This window comes from Phaethon lepturus, unplaced genomic scaffold (genome assembly GCF_000687285.1).
Source record: "Phaethon lepturus isolate BGI_N335 unplaced genomic scaffold, ASM68728v1 scaffold6414, whole genome shotgun sequence".
Taxonomy (NCBI): Eukaryota; Metazoa; Chordata; class Aves; order Phaethontiformes; family Phaethontidae; genus Phaethon; species Phaethon lepturus.
Window position 1 is genome coordinate 19,169 of NW_010535394.1, and position 14,791 is coordinate 33,959.

At 36.8% G+C, this 14,791-nt stretch overlaps 1 protein-coding gene across 1 annotated transcript in view; it reads left to right on the plus strand.

Moving 5' to 3' along the window:
- The first annotated feature begins 4,157 nt into the window (after window positions 1-4,157).
- The window catches only part of KDM7A (lysine (K)-specific demethylase 7A), a 42,931-nt gene continuing 32,297 nt past the window's right edge, over window positions 4,158-14,791 (plus strand). Inside the window, exons 1-2 of the mRNA XM_010285793.1 lie at window positions 4,158-4,245; window positions 9,175-9,267. Coding sequence (XP_010284095.1) covers window positions 4,158-4,245; window positions 9,175-9,267 — 181 coding nt within the window. The remainder of the gene's footprint in view (window positions 4,246-9,174; window positions 9,268-14,791) is intronic.

Consider the following 14,791-nt stretch of genomic DNA (forward strand, 5'->3'; position numbering starts at 1 on the left):
ACTTCTCATAAAACTGCTACACATAATCCATGATGGTCGATGCTATTATGAATTAAGCACTGTCTGTCTCTTCCTAACAGTCTTGTTGTGAAAAGGTTGTTTGGCTTCAGTGTGTATTTTTGTATGTAAAGTTCTTTGGATTTCCTGAGCATGTATTTCTTTTGACTGTAGTTTGAACAGTCATTTTACTTTTTTGCTTAAATTCCTGATAGTTACATGAAATCATTGCATAGAAAATTAGCTCTCCACACATTCTTTTCATAAACATGGACGATTAGAAGTAAGATTATGCTGATTATACCAACTATTTTGTTACCAAAGTATTTTCTAAAAGTAATGGCCCCTTCTCTCTTAACTTCTTTCTAGCAATTTCAATACATTGAACTAATTGTTCTTAAAATCCAGATCTTGGAAAGAAGCGTGTGTTCAGTTTCAAAAACATATCAACTCATTTGCAGACTGGACTGGGATTATGGAATGGAAGAATCAATGTACAAATAATGTATGTCAGTGTTGTTGCCTTGAGATTTTAGGTACCATGGTGATTATGTTGAATAAATGGCTACATCCCTAAATGTAGGTAGAAGGTTTTGCTGTATCTGTAACTGAACCTATATCATTATGTAGCTTGATAGCTTTGTTCCATTGATGATAATTTTCCTATTAGGTTTCTACTTTTCAGAATCCATTCTGTGTAGTTGAGCTTTCTTTGACAAGGTGTCATGTACTGATTTTATTTATTTTAGCCTCTGTGCTTTGAGGGAGTGAAAAGCACTGTTACTTGAGAGAGAAACTATGTATACTGACTGACTTTCTTGATGGAAGAATGTGCATGAGTATTGCCATTAGAAGTGTCTTCTGCAAGGACAGCACTAGTATAGCTATCAAACTTTCAATTTTATTTCTGGAGGTGCAGGAAGTCTGAGCCTTTGGAGGCCCTTTGGAAATCAAAATAAATCATATACCTGTCTGCATGTTTGTGTTACTGCAATACCTCATTTCAGAGAAATATTATATAATTTAGAAGCAATAGGGTTCAATTACATTAGGGAAACCTAAACCGATGTAATGAACATTTACATTTTTAGTGTGCAATGTGATGGCCAATCTAAAGTAAACTAAGATCTCTTAGGACTTTGCAAGTGTCAGAACAGATGCCTCTGAGCAATCAAAGGTCAGAGTTTTAGGTGTATTATGGCATGCAGCATTGTTATTCTTGGGATTCTTATGTGTGTTGTAGGATCATGCAATATTGAGTAAGTTAGGGTATTTTGAGTTGGCCTTACATGTCATTTTTTTGTCCTTAAGCACTTTGTTGGTGGAATGTGGGTGAGTGAATATGTACTGAAACTATGTGTGCCGTTGGGCCAAGATGCATATAATCTGTACAAATCTAATTCTTTTTTTTTTTTTCTGGAGAAAATTGGTAGCTCTCAGAGAGGGGAATATTTCCTGCAGATGACCATTATTCTGTTTTTCTATTTTAAAAATTATTTTTAAAAAATGTATTTGTGCATGCTATATCTGTTATGTTTATACCAGTCATTCCTTTTTAAAAAGTATTTTGTTTTGGAAAGTGAATATAGCATAAACAAAAGCTCAATTATTTTTATGTTGGGTATCTTTTTTCTGTAATTTATTTTAAGGCAATATGGTTTTGTGTCTAGTGCATAGAAGTTCGTCACTTCTTGAAAATTATTTCATTGCCAGAGTAAATCCTTGTAAGCCTAAAATTGCTAGTATTGTGATTACAGAATTGTTACCATGCTTATCGTGTTAAGACTAAGAAGTAGCTGGTGGTTCACAGAATCACAGAATGGTGGGGGTTGGAAGGGACCTCTGAAGATCATCTGGGCCAACCCCCCTGCCAAGGCAGGATCACCTGGGGCAGGTTGCACAGGAACGTGTCCAGTCGGGTTTTGAAGGTCTCCAGAGAAACAGACTCCACAACCTCTCTGGGCAGCTTGTTCCAGTGCTCCGTTACCCTCACAGTAAAGAAGTTTTTCCTCACGTTGAGGTGGAACTTCCTGTGCTGCAGTTTGTGCCCATTGCCCTTCGTCCTATCACTGGGCACTACTGAAAAGGGACTGGCTCCATCGTCCTGACAGCCACCCTTCAGGTATTTATAGACACTGATAAGGTCCCCTCTCAGCCTTCTCTTCTCCAGACTAAACAGCCCCAGGTCTCTCAGCCTTTCCTGAGAGATGATGTTCCAGTCCCTTAATCACCCTCGGAGCCCTCTGTTGGCTTCTCTCCAGAAGTTCCCTGTCTCTCTTGAACTGGGGAGCCCAGAACTGGACACAATACTCGTTGCACTTCTTACAGGTTGCTTTGTGTTTTTTGGTTAGTTTTATTCCTTTGGTGTAACTGCATGCATTTTGAAGAGGGGGGGGGGGGGGGGGGGAAAGTCACTTGAGGGTCAGGTTTTTAAAGCTCACTATATTTATTTTAAGTTTTAGACTCCTTCAAATAAACTTCATTTTTTAGCTGGTTTTGAGCTATGGGATGGTATGTAGTCTGTCAACAGTACTGTTGCACTATGATGTTGTCTTTCTATTCCTAATTAAGTATTTTAATATTGTCTCTGAATGAGTGTCAGATGTGGCTGTTTGGTTGTCGTAGTGACATCTTTAGTACTTCCATTGTTTTAACCTGTAAATATTGCCTACTTAGTATCCTTTGCCTACTTGGCATCCTTTTCCCACTTGGAAAGAATAGGCTTGAATTAAATGCCTAACCAGAATTCTTTAAAATTTGCCAAATTGACTTTCTACCCCATGCTTTTCTTTGGATTATTGGGATGGGGTAGGAGAAGCTATTCTTTGCATAACTCGCACGCTTGCTAATTAATTTTGGCAACAAATGCAATAGTATTTTGGGTTTTGTTACACTTAAACAGATCAGGACTGAAAGTAGCAACTTGCAGACCTTGTTACAGGTAAACTGAAAAGTTTGCTATGATACTTGCCTACTACTTACAGAGTTATTTGCTCTGTATATTGATAGAAATATCTCTCATCTGTGATGATTTGAAGTTCAGTAGTAAAGCCTGATACTAAAAGGCAAGTATCAGTGTCTTTCTTATATGTGTATATTTTCAGCATAAAATTGCTAAACAGACATCTCTTTCCTGTTGTTTAGCAATAATTTTAAAAAAGACAAAATCATGTAGAGATGAAATAACAGAATATTTTCAAATATAATGATATAACTGTAACATGTACCATTTTATTTATTTATTTATTTATAGGAATCTTATTGGTAGGGTTTCTAAAGCCTGTCTGAAAAAGTGAGTTGAGTGATGGGTAAGTTTTTTCCTTTGGATCAGCTTGTTGAACTGATTTGTTATGTGGCTCCCTGATGGTTTAGATCTGGTGAGAGAAACAATGAAGTCCATGGCAGTCCATGGTAAGACAGTTGGAGGAAGGAGGGTGGGACCTTTTTTCAGCAGCAACAGCTACACTCAGTTTCATATTATGTGAAACTGCACCCTGCAGTAGTGACTTCAGTTTTTAAACAGTTAAGGCTGTCCTGTTACTAATGAATCTTTGCTACCTCTAGAATTGACTTATTCCTTTCCTCATCCCTATTAAGGCACATTAGGGACTCACTATCTGTTTATCTTCTCAGCTGTTCTGTGGCTAACTCAAAATTGTAAAGGGATTTTAGGGATCTGCTCTGTCAGATAATAGGAAACATGCCTATAACCCTAGTAATTGTCTGTAGCCCTGTACTCCTAGTAACAGGAACATGCTCTAATACCCTTAGTATTCTGTATTTTTCCACTGTTCTGGGAATTTTGTTGACTTTTTCCTACTGGCTGTCAAGATGTGCTTTTTTTCTCCTTTTACCAGATAAAGCCTGCAGTGCTCTCTGAGGCATAGCAAGGAAAGGTTGTGGGTGCTGGTGCAAGGGTGGACTTAAAGAAGTCAATGTGCAGGGTTCTTGTTCAGAAATGGGATAGTAGAGAAAGAAGAAGAACATTACCCATAGTGTTTTTTCAGGGAGAATTTAGGGGGATCTTGGAAAATATAATTTTCAGTAATTTTATAATTACTAATAAAAAGATAAAGTATTTTATCTTTGGAAAAGATGCAAGGTATTATGCCTAATTAAACATGCTAGCAAGAATCCTGAATGTGCATTTTTTCTGCACAATGACGGCAAAAAAGCCAGACAGTTCAGATCAGACAATGGAAAACCAAGAGGTTTTGGGGCCTGAACCTTGTGTGTCCCAAGAAGAAAGTAAGAGACTTAAAAAAACCTTCGGCTCAATTTTGAGCTGTAAGTTGATATCTAATTGTAAAACAATATCTCTCTAACAGTATCTGTTGAAGAAACAGTAGATGTTCCCATGGTGGCCTGTCACACTTCCTCACCTGCTAGGTGAAGCTTATAGGTCGAGAGAAGTGGAAACTACTGTAGGAAGCTTCACAAGAAGTACAATTGCATCTAGAAAGAAGAATCCATTAGATTGTGTTCCATGACCTACTGAAAGAGGGGGTGAAAAGGCACTTATGGAATTGAGGTGATGGCGGAAAGGAGCAGAAGATGGAATCCAAGAGGATGGTGTCCTCTGTACAACCCAGCTTCGTGATGAATTAGTTCATTTTTTTTCATGTTGAGGATGATCCATCTGTTTCCTGAAGTCCTTTGATTAGATCATCAAGAATTACTTGCATCTCTCAATTTTCAAGTTTATATTTTCAATATGTCTTGTATACAGCAAACCTCAGAAATTTCCTAGTAGGATTAACTTGCCAACAGTTGATAACCTGGCCTATTAGTCTTTTCAGTTGTGACAATTAAATTGGGGAAACGGGCATCCAAACTTTACTCGTATCTTGACAACTGTTAACTTCTGTAGTGCTGTGTGTATAATCATTCTGTTTTATACTTGGAATTATATATAATGGTGGCATATATACAGTACTTGTTTTAATAAAATGAAACAGGTTTTCAAGTAGTCCTATCCCTTCAGGGACACTGAAAAATATGGCCTTGAATCAAGAGTGCTTTGAATTTTTTTTCTTAAACGAGTATTCTTTCAGTCAGACCAACAGAAGCAGTTAAGCAATCTCTAAAATGTTGTGGCTGTGCTTAATAACATCAGAAGTAGAGAAAAGACAGACTGAACTGAGAGCCAGGTATTAGATTTGGAAGATGCAGCAGCCTATGTGGTGGCTGATATGGATCCAATACTTGTTCACAACATCGTGGTGCTGTAGGAGACGAGAGGTGCCCAGTGCCTTGGGTGGCTTACTATGTACAACCATGCAGTCTTCAGGGATAATGCTTCCTGTAAATGTTTTGATCTACTGCAAACTCCTTGTACAAGGCATTCCAACGTAATTGTGGAATAGCTGTTGAATCTGTCATACCAAATTGTCTGTACTCATCTCTTAAATTCTAAATTAATAGCAATACTGCAGTAGAGAGCAGCCTCTGCAGGAATTTTTTTTCCCCTGTGAAAGAAAAGCAGAGGTACATTGGTGTCTATTAGATATGTCCTCTTCTGATTGTTTCTGATTTACACTTCCTCATTTTACATAGCTACAAATGTAACAGTGAAATGGTAAGTTGTGACTACATCAAAAACATTCACCTTCTAGTGAGACTTAAGTCTGGAGAATTGGTTCCTGGAACTTTGAGCAGCAAGGGATTTCTTCAGTTGCCAGGGCTGGGCGTGTGTCCTGGTTTCAGCTGTGATAGAGTTAATTTTCTTCCTAGAAGCTAGTGTGAGGCTGTGTTTTGGATTTGGGATGAGAAAATGTTGATAATGTGCTGATGTTTTCAGTTGTTGCTAAGCAGTCAAGGACTGTCTGGCTTCTTATGCCGCCCTGCCAGCGAGAGGGCTGGGGGTGCCCGGGAAGCTGGGAGGGGACACAGCTGGGACAGCTGACCCAGGCTGGCCAAAGGGATATTTCATACTATATGATGTCATGCTCAGTATATAAAGCTGAGACAAAGAAGAAGGAAGGGGTGGGGGGCCATTCTGAGTTATGGCATCTCTCTTCCCAAGTAACCATTATGCGTGATGGAGCCCTGCTTTCCTGGAGATGGCTGAACACCTGGCTGCTTATGGGAAGTGGTGAACGTATTCCTTGTTTTACTTTGCTTGTGGGGGAGTGAGCGAGTGGCTGCGTGGTGCTTGGTTGCCGGCTGGGGTTAAACCATGACACCATGTTCTTGTATGTGAAAAAACTTGGCACTTCCCCAGCTCTTCTACTACCACTTGCTGACCTTGTCTTGATACTAGACACCTTGGGGAAGTTAAGAAAGTCTGACCACTGAGAGACTGATATCACGGAGTTTATTTTTAACTAAATTTTTCTACCTTGCTACTGCTTCTAGAACCATGTCAGGTAAAATTGGGCCTGTTCAGGCCTTCCACCTTAGAATGAGAGATGTATTTTTGCATAGTCTCCTACAGTTGGGTTTATTATTATTATACTTTATTTTTTATTCTGTAATACTGTAAGCTTTTCACTATTCCTGAGGACTAGTCTACAGCCTCCCTGCAGGAGATGGGCAATGCAAAAACTAGGTAATATATACTAAAGACATTTCAACCCAAATGGGTGGCGAGGTGAAGGGTAGTAATGATATTTCATTCAGGAAAACATCACTGGATTGGAGTGTTACTGTGTTTGAGTATGTTAATGCTTTCCAGGCTCTCTGCTACCTCTTGGTGACCTTGCTTTGATGCTTGAGGTCTGAAGTTGCACTTACCACAATAATTGATTGCTTGCTAGTAGTCAGAATGATTAATGTCAGATTCATCTGTGTATGTTGGAGAAAAGGATTCAGGAAAGTGACTTGTTGTGGTGCCGTATGTGATTGATATGCTCTGTGGCATCCCTGGCAATGCTTGTTCATGCAGGTGCTGGCACTTCATTTGCCCTTTGCATCATTCAGGTATCTGCTACTAGATTCACTCCCAGTATCTCCCAGTCAGTGTTTTGCCTCTCCAGTTAGTTCTGAGTTTAGAGCATAAATAGTTGACCAAAAGTGTTTTCTTTCTTTATTGAATGGCTGTTCCAGTGTCACCTGCTGTCTCTGTACACAAAGCCCATGTGCCTTCATGACAGGTTATGGAATTAATCAAGTCAGAAAAAGTGTTTAGTACTTAACATAATTTCTGCTTTATTTTCAGGCTATCTGTAATGTTCTATAAGAGACAATAAAATTAATATTCTTAAACAGATGATGATGATAAATTGTCAAAGCTTGAAGGTATTTTTACTGTACTTTGATGCAAAGTTCTTACTGTTAGTCAGCAAGATAATCTTATTGGGGTGATGATGAATTTAACCGATAAACACCAAGAGAGAGGAAAGAGAGTAAGTGAAGTTTTCCCATGGAGCACTGTGTTTCATTGAATAATTGTGCAAACTTGATCAAGATACAGTCCCACATAAATATCTTTAGCTGTTCAAAAATCAGAATTTTAGCTAAAAGAATGGGATTCCTAAGGATGTATAAAACCAGCCTTCTCATTTGGGGCTTTTAGAGTGTATATTTTAAAATAGTTTTCTTATAATACATAGGATTATGAGTCAGTCATCTATTCTATAAAAAGAGAGAGAACACAAGCAGAAGGAAATGGGACATGCATTTTTAAAGACTGCTTCTGCCTTCCTTTTTGTTTATATGTCAGCTGAATTTTCATGTAATAACAATTCCTGTAGTTGTGGTCTTAAAACAGATACTAAATATTTCAAGAATTGTGATGAACTGTGGCAGCTGAGTTTTGTATTTAGATTTTAAAATAGTATGTGTATAAAAAAGCTATATAATTTTTAAATTTCATGTGATATGTACGGAATGGAGAAGTAGAAGAACCAGCTGAATGTGTTTACAGAGAATTCAGAATGATGTGCTTCTCATTGATAGTTACATGGAAGATGCTTTTCAGTTTCAGATTGGATTTGCTGATTGGTGTGCTTTGAATGCTTGACTGTTTAGTATATTGTTTTGGCAGCATGTAGTGACACTTACAGGAGCAGTTTTGGCACTAGGCTGCTAGGGAAAAAACTTACTGTAGCTGGGTCATTTAAAAGCTTCAGTGTTAAAGCTGTCATTACACTTTTGATATGAAATGGGTTACCTGAACAGAGTAGTGTTCAAGTTCTCATGTTACTAGAATGCATTAAATAAAAATACCTAATTGTGGTGTAAATATTCAGTGTTGTAGTCTTATTTCCTTATTATACTGTCAGCAATTTTACAATTGTTAATGACCTTTTGGAAGAGGAACTCTGCCAGGAATCGGATTCTACCAGCAAGTAGAGGTTACATTTTTTCCTTGAGAACTTTGTGCAGAAGCATGTCTTCTCCAATTAACCTCTAGTGTTTCAACTTCTAAGAAAATGTACTTGATTTTGGCTTTAAAATTGTGTTATTTACATACACAGCAGTGTAGATGTTTTGTCATGACTGTTACAAAAATCTTCAACTTTAATCCCACTTCGACTGTTTTATCTGGGAAAAAATGTGCACTGGGAAAACATTACATCTCTCAAGTGCTCTCTGAAATACTTGTTGGTATTTTAAAACAAAAACACTTCTACAAAGTGATTTGTGTGGTCACTTGTGTAAGTTGCATAGCTAGTACTAGTAGTGTAAAGATTTCAGGAATAAAATGAAAGTATTCTTCATTGATTAGTCTTGGGGGGGTGGGAGTCAGTTATGTACTTTTTGCAGAAAAAAAAAAAGAAAAGAAAAACCAAGGGGGGGGGGAAATCTATCTTCTATAAATTGACAGTGCATAGGCTTAAGAATTTTTTTTGAAACTGTGATTTTTTATAAGGAAAATTGCTTGAATGATTTTGAATAAATTGTTTCCTGTAACTAGGATCAAAGTTTTTTTGGGGGGATGAGGTGTAATGGTACATATTGTGAACTCATTTTAAAAGAAATTCCATTCTTGTTTCCTTTTTTTTCCCCAATTTATCTTCCAAATCTTCCAACTTTCTTTTAAAAGAATTGCATTCGTTGTTCAGTGATAAATCATTACTCAAAATCTATGTGGCAACCCCATAGTTGAGATAATTTGGTATCTCATTAGAGTTTTGTAGACTAAGCCTGTTGTGGCAAAGACTTAAGATTTAATTATTTTTTAACTTGAAAAAGAAATCTTGCATGTATTCTCATTAACATTTTAAAAATATTATTCCAGCTGTGTTGGGGTAGAGGAGCACCATGCTGTTGACATTGATCTATACCATTGTCCCAACTGTGCAATTCTCCATGGACCTTCTCTAAGTAAGTATGGGTTTTTCAAATTATATTTTACACTTTCAGTCTGTTTTGTCTCCATGTACAATTGAAAAAGACTGTTCAGAAGAACATTCAAGATGAGTTTGATTATGTAGAAGGTACTGGTTCTATATGATTAACTCTGAGGTGATAAAAAACCCACAAACCAAACCAAACCATCTTGAAAGGTTCCCTGATCTGGAGATGCAGATAGAATAAAATAAAAACCACCGCTATAGAGTAGAGAAATCAAAGTGAACAAAGCTAGAAGAAAACAATCTGGACTTGACAGAGAGTGAGAGAATGAAAATTAAAGAATAAATGTTAAAAAAAAAAAAAAAGGACAATCCAAATGATGGTGTAAAGTTCCTATATTTTAATCATCAAAATTCTCATACCTAGGAAGGTAACTTTCAGGAAACGTAGGAGTTAGCTGTCTTACCTTTCTTGATGATTGTAGGCTATATGCCACAACAGTCCAGTGAAACCTGAGAATATGAACATCCTGTGGACTTTGTTGGGTTTGTTTTGTTTTCTTTTTTTTTTTTTTCCTATTTATATCCTTGAGAGTTACACAGCTCTGAATTTCAGGTTTCTGATTTATAAACAAGTTTCCACCAAGTTCCTAATGCAATTTTATGAGTTGTCAGAAGAGAATGTGAAACAGAGCGGCAAGAGAGACCTCTTCTTTGGTTCTTCTTTCAGTAGATATATTTGCTGTAGTGATCTGCAGTGGAAAGATGGAACAGTTTTTGTCTTTCTGTGACTACTGAAAGGATATTGCTTTATGCAGCTCCCTAGATTTTCCCCTATGACTTCTGTTCTCAAAAGGAAACAATGTAAAAATGAATTTCCACTTCCCAACAATGAATTAAATTTCTATGTTCAGAGCTGAAAAATGTTTATATGCACTGTGTGACTCCAAGCACTAAGTCATGGTTATTTGTGTTTTCTAATGTGTTGGGTGTTTTATTTTTTTCCTTGAAGACCACATAAGTCATTGCTGACTAGACATCATTAAGGCCTAGGATCTTTTTAAAGCTGAATTTACTTTACCATTTAGAAATAAGTTTAAAAATACTGCACCCTCACTACTAGTCTTCTGGAATATGAACAAAATGATAAAGCATCACTTCTTGATGTAATCAATGTATGTTGCTGATATGTATCTTGTATAGTATGTGAGTTTAGGGTTACCTACTTTTAGGTTAGGGACTAAAAGGTAAGATAAATGCTGTTTTACATGACTGTAGTTTTTAGTATTCCAGTTGTCATTTTCAGCTGAAAATCTGCATGTCTCTCCTGTTAATCAGAATACAAATAACAGCCATTTATTTCTGAAACTTTCTGCCTGTTTTTCCTGTGGAATAGAGGGACTAGGAGGAGGAGTAGAAGGCGGATCATATCAGACCTTCAAAATAATAAACTAGTAAATTTGAAACTTTTTTCTCTTCTTGATTTGGGAGAACTAGTATGCCTCACCCTGATGCCTGTGAATAACATTGTTGTAATGCAGAGGCTGCTAGCTCTAATGCCAGCTCTGTCTCACCTGCAGCGATTTGACAGTGAGATAAGAGTGAGTTTTGTGCTGGAAGTCTTTTCAAGAAGACAATCTGTGGTAAAAATTATCCTTATTCATATTGCCTCAAGTAAGTAGATCATCTAGATTTTAGTGGAAGCTTCAGACATGTCACTTATCAACACAGGCAGAGGTGATATGTTGAAATATGTCTTCACCTGGAATTTTATTAATTGTTCTCAGCTAAGCTGTCAGAATCAAATCTGTGATAATTTGTGGTTTGGGCTCTACTTCCTTTAGTGTTTATAATAATGCGTCATGACTTCAAGTGTTGCAGCAATGCTCCAGAATGCTTCAATCATATGAAACTATGTATGTAAGTAAAAAAAAGCATTTTTATTTACAGCTTTGTATTCTAAAATCCCTTTGTCTAAAGGAACAAAAATTCAGCTGTGATTTAAGAGGGCGAGTATATCTGTGATTTCAGCAAGCACTTGTGTATATAATCCTATCTAATCAAATGACGTAGAGCAAAAAAATTACTAAAATATACAAGAAGAAACATATACTTTACGCTACTAAATGGATGATTACTTTCAGTGTCCTACAAAAGTAATTATGTAAAAGTTCCAATAGTGAAAGTTACTGCATAGGTACATGTAACAATTAAATTAACCAATCAATTTCATCTTGTATTTCAAACAAAAATAAATTCTCTTCTTGATCTGGAAGAGCAACAGTTTTATAAAACCTTTAGTAAGCAGCCATGTGTTTAAAATGCTAAATAATTAATCCTAAAATCCTAAATAATTTTTTAAAAAAGCTATTGTAAAAAATAGTAATACACTATGAAGTTTTAGTTTATTTGGTTTAAAGTATTGAAATTATATTGTGTTATTTTCAAAGTTTTCTCAGTGATCCTTAAGTCCAAAAAAAGCTCTGTTTGCCTGAATGCTGGGAGTCAGGTCTGTCACTAGACTCTAGAATCCAGAGCTTTAAGAGAGCACAAAGTACAGTAAATGGAAACAGGACTGTGCTCATCAGGACATTACTTTGTTAATCTGGTTTTACCTTCCCAGTAATACACTCCCACTTGTGGTTTTTTTTTTTTTTTTTTGATTGTGGTAGTAATGCTGGTGCTTAATCTGAGCTGACAATATGAGATGGTGTACCAGACCTTAGAAGTGGTACTCTATGATTTACTGTATGGTCCTCAAATTTTTTTCAGTCTTCCTATGCTAACATTTCTTTTTCCTGTTTGGCCACTGGGAATCACCTAAAGGACCGCTTCCAAGACTTGGGGCCTCATTGTACAGACGTATACCCCATTTGAAGTCTAGCATGGGACCTCTGAGGGAAACAGACTGGTAGTGTGAGAAGGCAGGGAATAGGGTTTGCCTAAAGTAGGTACACTTATTGCCCATTGTTTTGAGTGTATAAGGAATGTAATTTAAAAATAGCTTTGTGCTGACTTTTCATGAAAACTTCTGGCACACTCCTTTCCTTTTCTCACCCCCCCTGAAACTGTTTAGTGTACTTTTAGTGTTTGTGTTTTTAGTGTTGTCGCAGTGAGTTGTGCCTCGGTTTTCAGGTACAGCAAGGGTGAACACTAGTTCTTTCCACTAGTTTGGAGTCATTGGGAGGGAGAGTTGTTATATGTGCATTTCAACTTATGTAGTTGTTTGGGTTTTTTGTTTTAATTTGAGCAAGAGGATCCATTTAGTTACATTATTTTTCTTGCGACTGTTATTGTAATGCCCTAAGGGGTTATAAAAGCTCTGGAATTAAGAAATACGTAAGCAGAAAAAGTTTTCATTGCTGTTTTCTGTTCCTCAGTGTTCTCTTGCTTTTGGAAGGATGACGAACGTTGCCAAGTACTAAGTAAAGGAGAAGAACAACTTCAATTTTAATTAGTTTTTAAGTGTTGGAAAGACAGATTTTTAAAAGTTGGTTTTGTGCTATAAAATCTCTTAAGCAGCTGTATCATCTTACAATTTTAATGAGTTGTTATAACAGCAGTGAATTTATGAGAAACTACTCTATTGCAAATTAGTATTAGCCACTGATTTCTTGTATTATTATTTATGACTGAGAAAATAGCTTTGAAAACTTAATAAACCTGGTTTCATTATTTATGAAGTTTTACTGTATTTGGATAGCTAGCTCATTAAGCAGGCTCTTCTGCGCTGGTTTTCAGGTTAGCAAATAGCTATAAACGTCAGTTTATTATCTTAAATGTCTTCTACAGGGTACATTTTGTCACTTCTGTAGGAAACAGTGTATCAATAGGAATAACTACCTCTTATGTGTAATGACTATAAGATGTTAGTTATTCCTATACAAAGAACTTTTTTCTGGAAAAGCAGCATTTTTTTCCTTTTTAGGAGCTACTTTTTTTTTTTTCCCCTCTTAAATCCTTAGCTTCCTGTTACTGCTAGCTGTGTTTTCAGTATTACTAGCACCTTTTCTAGATTTTTGGGTGCATCGTGGCTTTCATAAACTTAAGGATGAGCTTCCATAAAGTTCAAATTTGTATTAATACAGTTGCTTATCTGGGTGTCATATTTGCATTGCAGGCTGTTTTGTATACGCCTGTAAAACAGCATTTGTGTTGACAAGTAACAGTAGCTTTTCCCTTTTCTGCATTTCCTCAGCAGATATAACTAAATTTCTGCTTAATATTAGTTAAATTATAGATCTGGTCTCAGTAAATCTTTTTGGGGCAGTCTTCCAGTAGCAACTGTCTGCTGTGGAGCAGAATTTGTCTTTTTTAGAAAAAACTGAGATGCCACCTAAAAATTAACCTTAATATGTTTCTTAGTGTAGTAAATGATATGCTGTTAAGTCAGTAGAAAGGTAGCAAGTTCAGCACTGTTGGAGCTTCTTTCCTGGATGATGTGATGGCAGTCCTTTTTGCTGAGGCACCTGTTGGGAATTTAATGGGACTTCTCAGCCTGTTGAATGCTTGAGGACAAGAGATACAGGTTTATTTGTATAGACAGAAAGTGTTCCAAAGTGCATTTTGCTAACAAACAGATAATACAACCAAGGGCTTCCTTTCAAAGCAGTAAGCCTGTGTTGTTTATAAATGAAGATACAAAATAAGTGGTTGATAAAGATGAATTAATGAAATATACGTTATGAAGCAATTTTTCGTGAAATAATGAAAATTTCAAGACAGGCAGTAACTTCACCATGATACTGTAGGTCGCTTTGTCTGGTGTTTCACTTGAGGCCAAAAAATTCAGATGGGGAGGCTGCATACAGCTAACAATGTCCTAAAATACAGCCTTTAAATACATAGAGGAGACTTATAAGAAAGAAGATGATGTTTTACTGACACCCGTAGCGACAGGACAAAGGGTAATGGTTTGAAACTGAAAGAGAGTAGGTTTAGATTGGGTAGAAGGAAGATGTTTTTTACAGTGAGGGTGCTGACACACAGGAACAGGTTGCCCAGAGAAGCTGTGGATGCCCCATCACTGAAGTGTTCAAGGTCAGGTTGGAAAGGGCTTTGAACAACCAGCTCTAGTGGAAGGTGTCCCTGCCCATGGCAGGGGGGTCGGACTAGGTGATCTTCAAGGTCCCTTCCAACCCAAATCATTCTATGATTCTATGAAAATAGTGGGAGTTTTTTTCGCATTTGTGTATCTGTCATTTTTCAGGGGGAGACCAACAACAGTTTTTATGAGAATGTCTAATCTTTCATTTTCCTTATCCCTTTAAGTATAGGGAACTGTTAAAAATGCAGTTGAGTTTCAGATTCTCAAAATTGTAATAGAACATTAATTTATTCTTTGTTCATTATTAATGTGTTGTGACAATGCATTAAAGTTTCAAACAACTCAGAAATTGATTGTTTTGGGGTTCAATGCTTGTGTTACATGCATTGTGCTTGCATAGTAAAGATCACACCTGCCCAAAACAGTTTACGCCCAAAACTGTTATGGAGACATAAACAGTGGATAAAAAAAAGGTGGTTTTGTTTCAACCAGCATATGATAGTGAATG